Source organism: Anopheles stephensi, chromosome X (assembly GCF_013141755.1).
Source record: "Anopheles stephensi strain Indian chromosome X, UCI_ANSTEP_V1.0, whole genome shotgun sequence".
Lineage (NCBI taxonomy): Eukaryota > Metazoa > Arthropoda > Insecta > Diptera > Culicidae > Anopheles > Anopheles stephensi.
In genome coordinates this window covers 16,786,124-16,793,560 of record NC_050201.1, presented here as the reverse complement: position 1 = coordinate 16,793,560, position 7,437 = coordinate 16,786,124, and the positions used below count along the sequence as shown (strand labels likewise).

The following is a 7,437-nucleotide window of genomic DNA, read 5'->3' as shown; positions in this document are numbered from 1 at the left end:
TGTTGTTTTCCTTCTGTTTTGTTTCAGTCCAGATCCGTTACACGGAAGGATGGAGTCCCGTGTGTACACATCTCAACCACCAACACACTCTACACAGCAATAGACCCGGACCAACAAAAGAACTGGACAAACTCACCACAACCTCCACACATCTACAACCGAGCACGCCCGGGATAAGGCGAAATAACAGGGAGGAAATGCCTTGGTAATTTTTTGTGTCATTGAATTTTGTACTTCGTCAGCACATGCGGTACTGACCATACGGCGTCAAGCCGTCATAATCGAAAATAAATAAATAAATAACAACAACTCTCCTGTGTTGTAAGTGAATAACGGGACATCTCCAATTTTCTTTATCGTTATAGTTCTGCCGGGGCCTAGTCCGAGGACTAGCAGTATCATTAATCTGAAATTGTAGTAATTAAAAGATATTAGTTTTGGCGAATCTTTATATCATTTTTATGAACACGTCTTTCATCAGTAGTGGTTATAGTGCTTCTATCAACTTTATCTATTCTAATTTCCTTGTACCGCGGAGCTGTTTTTGATCTCAATCGTGTTTTTTTAAAAGCATTGTTTATAATATTTATTGGCTTAGCTCTTAAATTCTTTTAATGATATTTTAGATTGCTTTCTTGTTTTATTATTTGGTTTTTATACACATTTGATACAATCTCTGAACTGTTACTGCTGGGAATTATAATCTCGTATGGGCTATATATGGTACAAGAATGAATGGTATTGTTATATTTTGTAAGGGAAATGTGAATTAATTCAGTAGGAGTCTTGTTGTAATTTTCTGCTTTAGTGACTCTATAGATTTCTTATAATGTAGAATGGAAACGTTCCACGGTTCCGTTCATTTCACTTCGCCCTGTTGCTACTAGGTATGTTTTAATTGAATTCTCATTGAAGAAGTTGACTAATGAACCTATTTTAAAAGTTTTCTCATTGCCCTTAACTATCAATTTCGGAAATTTGTATTTAGAGATAAGTTTCTTTACTGCTGGTACCACGTCAATCGCAGCTCGAGATTTTACGAGACGGGCTTGTGCAAGTTTAGAAAATTTATCAATATATGTAAGGAAAGTAAGATTTGCAATAAACATTATATCCAAATGTACTATTTCAAACGGTTCAGAAGGATTTTGAGTTGCTTGAATTGGAAAACGAATAGGATTTCTATCATATCTACTTTGGTGGCATACTTGGCAATTTTTTGTAAATACCTTTAACTTTTTATTTAAATTAAATAAGTAAAATTTAAATTTAAATTAAATTTAAAGTAAAATTTTCTTAAAATTTGCGATTTATTTTCTTCCAATCCACGATGAGCGCGATGGTGTTCTCTCAAAATGATATCCCATTGCTCGGTTTCATCTGGTACATTGGTTAGTTTTTTTTTGTGTTATACGGATTTTTACAGTTTTTGTCTTCCAAAGTATTTTTTGTATGCATCTTGAATTTAAGCCGTGATAAACTCATCTGTTAATAATCCGTTCACTTTTGAAAAGTTGAAATGCTGCTTTAGTATCTGTAAAAGAGAGTCTTCATTAATATCTTGTATATGAATTATTTTGCGTTCGAAGTTAGGGAAAGGATGTTCTATTTCTACATTATTATTGCCTTGATGAATTATTACTTGGTCTCGGAATACATTGAATGGTGCTTCAGTGGATATGATGAACATATCGCCACTATCAGAAGCAGAATGTTGTGTACTTGTAAGGACATTGACATTCCTACTTAATGCATCCGCTACTACATTAGATTTTCCAGGTTTATACATGATTTGATAATCATTTTCTTCAAGATAAGCTTTCATGTTCTTAAGCTTTGCGTTCGTGTTTTTTGGAGATAAGGCAAAGGTTAATGGTTGGTGATCTGTGTATATGATGAATTTAGAACCATATAAATAGTTTCTAAATGTTTTCAATGCCCAAAAAATTCTCTTTTACGGGTACAGAATGCTTCTCTTCTGATTTTGTCAAAGTACGCGACGCAAAATGAATTGGTAAAAGCACAGCACCTATAGCAAAATCGAATGCGTCCGTTGTCAATATATACGGTTTAGAATGATCTGGATGTATTAACATATCTGAAAAGGATAATTACAATTTCATCTTTTCAAAACACTCCATTTCATTTTGTAGCATCCCTGCTATACATCTCAAAAACACCTCATGAAAACATTCATTTTATAAACACGTACGTAGGAACGATCAATCACACCAGAACCTTACGCCACAATTATTTAAACTCAAGCACCCTATACCCCACCAAGTACAGCATATTCAGCAAATTTGATCAAACACCCATTGCAATAAGAACATTAAAAACCGACTAGCGCACTCGGCTAGCGAGTTGCGCAAGGCAATACGAAACCAAACCAACCAATGCACCAAACATCGCACTGTGCAGACAACGGTCAGCAACTAAGCGTAACACTTTATCCACCCCGAACCATCGCTAACAAATTGATCCAAACAGACATAATCCTTAGCGACACATTTTATGCAATCGCAGCAATCGATCGCACTGCGACCAACTTATCCATAGCGACACATTTTATGCAAGCGCAGCAATCGATCGCACCGCGACCAACTCACCCATAGCGACACATTTTATGCAAGCGCAGCGTTCGCCCCGAAACAAGCAAATCAATGAATGATAATTTCATATCAGCAGGTGAACGAATAAAGAAACGGAAACGACTCAAAACGAAACCACCCTAAGGAAAATTCTATAAGGAACTTAATTCTTTTGTTTACAACAAAGCGCTATGCTCTTGCCGTCAACCAAGAAGTTACTCAATAACGTAAAGAGTTTTAACCTTATTTAAGGCGAATGAACTAACCATAAACTAAGAAATTTTTGGTATAAATAAAGCTGTCTTCCCCAGCCAACGAGAGAGTTGGTTCTGGGCTGAGACTTGACGCAACTCAAAATCTGACGTCCAATTCCCCTCAAAAGCTTTGAGAGTCCCCCTACCCAAGGTAAGGCCTCAAAGGCTCCAACGTGCCAGTAAGGGATGTTCCCTGTGAATATCGAGAGTCGTCTGGCCGATTCAACGCCGATGAGCTTCGAGTGTCCCCCTACCAAAGGTAAGGCCTCGATGTCTCCAACAATCCAGTAAGGAAGATTCTCATCTAGAATCTTCACGATTGCCTGGACAGTCGATAAAGGGAAGAATTGGTTCGCTCAGCAAGTTGCTGTTCGTCGCTCTCGTCTTACGTACGGCGCGACTCAAATCGCATATGCGCAAAGCCCTGTCGACCGATCCCGCGTACTACATGGCGACCATTTTCCTTCACGTTACATGGCGACCGTATTTCCTCCATATTACTACACAAACACATACATAGTTAGAATATTAGCAAGATCTTTTTTTTTATTCATAAAGAACGGCCTGGCCGTATTGCTATAATCAAGATCATTTTGTTAATAAATTCAGTATAAATCTAGGACTCAAACAACAAACGTCTCGAATTATTCTTTTGGGAATGGTTTCGACGATTACTAGGGCAGGTATGATTGTGGCTTGGTGTCATCGCTAACAAAGATTGAAAAAGCTTATTAATGCGATATAGACACTAAGGGCGACCAGCGGTAGAGACTATAGTGGCGCCGGTCTTCAAACGGTACGACCGAGGTTCTATTCGCATCCGAACCGTTTCCTTGTAGTGAGGACAGGTTATCCTCTTCCGTGGTATGAATAAGTCTAGTACGCCATTAGATTCCAGTCATGACCATGACCTAGAAGGGCTACTAAGCTAAGAAGAAATAGAAGAAACTACATAAGAGTAGAGAGTGGCAATCAAACACTCGGAAGTATTTGGACGAATTTCAATTGGAAAGAACATGTTAAAAATTTCATCGTTTTGTACAGATATGCTGTTTTAAAGAGGTATTATCTATGTTTGTTCGTTTATTCCTCGCGTTTATTATGAGCCATCCTGTATCGTTCAGTAACTCGTCAGGTTTGACGAACCTCACGGCACGATCGCTACCGAGCGCAGGAAGGGGCGCACACTTGATGTCAGGCGGCCGAGCGTGACGGACACGCGTTGTGTGATACCAATATGGAAAGAAGTGTAACGTAGATGATGTAACGTTATAAGTTTGAGATTTATCTTTATTCCCACGCCAAAGTGAGGTACAACAAAGTGAAAGCACTAAAGCTAAGCTTTCATTTACACGAACGAATGATCACTAACCAGCAAATCAGCTGGTTGAATTAACACCAAGCGATACCTGTAAACTATCAGCGAGCCGTCTCGTGTTCGATTGTCTCAATGGCCATAGCGCGGACCAAAAATGGGTTATCACTGCCAGCAGTTTTTCGTACCGTTCTGCACTATATCCGTAAGCTGGCAGAATGGCGTCTATTTGCCGGGGATACCACGCACTAGGACTGTATTCGATTAACTTCAGCAACTCATCGGTTGATGCGTACTTTTCCATATCTACCCACAACTGGACATCATGCTCGAAGCGTATTTCCTGTAATTTAAACACTGCCCCAGCACAGCTCCTCAACACGGCCAGAAAAGAGCTTTTTGTAAGCCCGGTATTTAACGACACATCCAAATGCGTCAACGAAGGACAATTTCGCGCGATGACAGGTAAAACTGAAGATTCTAGCTCATCATCCGACAGCCGACAGTTGGCCAGATTGAGCATTCGCAAAACATCGATTCGATTGTGGGAAAGTGTTTTCCAAAGTATCGGCTTAAGGGTGTTACAATAGACAGGAAGCGATTTAAGGTGTGCTTCACGCAGGAAACCTTAGCCAAGCAGCTTCAAAAGATACTGCACGAATTTTTCTGTTAGCGGATTTTCTGAAACATCTAAGGTCTGTAATCTTTTGATGTCCATGTTCTTGGGTAAGTGTGTTATATCTGTTGAACTAATACACAAAACTTGTAATTTTGATAAATTTCTGCACAACCGAGCAAGCGGAACTAAAGCATCGTCGGACAGTAAGTTGTGGCTTAGATCCAGCTCGGTCAATAGCCCTCCTCCAAGAGCATTTGGGTTTGCTGCTGCGCCGATCGCATCAACCGAGTCGGTACATCCAAAGTAAAGCATCTTAACCGCTTTTTTTGTGAGACAATTCCCATTCAAGCGAAGGATACGAAGTTGTCGACAAGCTGGCAGATAAAGGACAAGCGTTGCAATATCATCGTCCGTGATTCTATTCATTGAAAGGTCCAAATGCTTCAGCCAGTCCTGCTGAAAGAAGCTTACAAAAATAACCATGTAGAGTATGTGCTGCGGTGGAATGGGCCTCGTTGGAATGTTATAGGCAAAGTCGGGCATGAGAACGATGCTGGCAGCTCGATCCATCAGTAAGAGCTGTGTTCTTAAACCGACATCAGTTTCTACAAACAAACAATTGAAAAAAGTAAACAATATTTGTAATCTTGTGGGAGAAGACTCGCGCAACAAACCTACCAAGGTTGTGTGCCTGACAGTACTCGTCATAAAACTGTTCCAAATTAATGTGATTCCTACCGCAGACTTTGCCTCGCACTATGATGCCATTGGGAGAGTTATGTTTTAGCAGCTTCTGGAGTGTATCGGAATCCGCCCATGTGTCACATCCATCCGACAGGTATAGTTTGATTGAGGGATCTTTGCCGTGTTTCCTGCATAGAAATAACAAAAGAAGTTATAATGTTTTGATCGTTCTACTATACACAACTACGCAGCCACTCACATAATATACTGCAAAGCAACCGCATTCCGTAACCATTCAACCGTCTGTGTCGTTGAAATCAGCTTCTGGTCGTAATGTACCGTATATGTTTCACCCGTATCGAGGATCACCTTTATTTCATGCAGCACTGGTGCAGGTACTACAGGTGTCGTGCAGATTGATGTAATCGTTGATGTCGTCGGCGGTTGATATGGCTCTAGGATTAGCTTTCTCTGTTCCTCTGGTGCATTCGTTAAAGAAGAACAGGATTTACTTCTTCCGAATCCACTTCCATGTAGTGAAGAAACACGGCTTTTTTTTCGCTTTATCGCTTTCCTATCATCGATCAGCCAATCGTCCTTTTCCTCTTCCTTATCACTATCTACAAATCGGACGTACGGTCGTGTTCTCTGCGAAGCATAAGGCGTTGGCGTTTCTCCACCCGAGTGATGATTTCTCCGCAGCGCTTTCATCACGTTCTTGTAAGCCCTTAGAGCAGCAGAATCAGACTTCCGCTTCTTTTCACTGTTAGACATGTTGAATAATTCATGCACACAGAATGAATCACGGGGGAAACACGTTTTTTCTGTTCTTGAAGAGATAGTTTATTGTTCATCGTTTTGCTAATGTGACATTTGACATTTCCCCAATTAGCAAATATCGTCGCTGTCCGATATTGATACGTCTATGCGTTAGGTTATTTACATAGCATGTCTCAACGACTTAGTGGCAGGGCTGGCTGAAGCATTTGGACCTCTGAATTGATAGAATCACGAACGATGCACGAAATTGCAATGCTTGTCCGCTATCTGCCAGGTTTAAGGCCCCGCTCTAATCTTTTTTGTGCACTGTGAGCCGTAATTTTTGTTTCACAGTGTGTTTTTGTATGGTCAAAAATCGTGTGACAAATACATTGTGCATTGTTGCTTAATAGACTTGAGAAGCCCCCCCCCCCCACCCCTGACAAAATTTGTTAGGTACTGTAGGATCGACGCCTGAATGTATGCAATCCTGACCATTTATATTGGCTTACAGGAGCTACGTAATAATTTTTGGTCACGCTAAGAGTGACCAATCAGGCTTACAATATACACGGTGTTCCCGGACTGTAACGGAACATTGGTTCGATCGATACTTATTAACGGGCATAGATATTCGGTGAAGGAGGAAAAATAAAACTTATAACATTTCAAATCACTCCTTACAAAGTATATTATCATGCTTTACTCGCTGTCCAGTATTAAGGAACAATGCACAATGTTTATATCAAACGAGAATATGACCATACAAAACTGTGCACTGTACAATAAAAATGACAGGCCACAGTGCTGCACACAAAAGATGTCAGAGGGGGCCTTCTCGGGTCTTTTAGCACAATGTTTTCATCAAACGAGCTTTGACCATACATAAATCCCACTGTGCACTCAAAATGAAAGGCCACAGTGCTGCACACAAAAAGTTCTAGGGGAGGCCTTTTCGAGTCTTTTACCGAAAGGATATTCTTACCCCCACAGTTTTTTCTATGACTATTCGTCTTGTTCTGTCTCGCATGTGGGTGTGTGTGCTTATTGTGATTGCGTCCTTTTCTTCATTGCATCTGTGATATTTGTCAAAGCTTGCTTTGTGATTCTGGAATACTCGGGGGCAGATTGTGAAGTGAAGGTGAGTTGCATCCTTTTTATTGTTCTATACAGTGATTCTGCTTACCGAAAACCTTGAATCCATCGTCGCTGGTG

The 7,437-nt window shown here is 40.4% G+C and overlaps 1 protein-coding gene across 1 annotated transcript; it reads right to left on the bottom strand.

Moving 5' to 3' along the window:
* Nucleotides 1-3,862: 3,862 nt before the first annotated feature.
* On the bottom strand, nucleotides 3,863-6,422 carry LOC118511726. Its single transcript, XM_036055173.1, has 3 exons — nucleotides 5,723-6,422; nucleotides 5,458-5,651; nucleotides 3,863-5,384 (listed from the first exon to the last, which is right to left on the bottom strand). The coding sequence occupies exons 1-3, from the start codon at nucleotides 6,235-6,237 to the stop codon at nucleotides 4,789-4,791; spliced, it is 1,305 nt and encodes a 434-aa protein (XP_035911066.1). The 5' UTR covers nucleotides 6,238-6,422; the 3' UTR covers nucleotides 3,863-4,788.
* Between the last annotated feature and the right edge of the window lie 1,015 nt (nucleotides 6,423-7,437).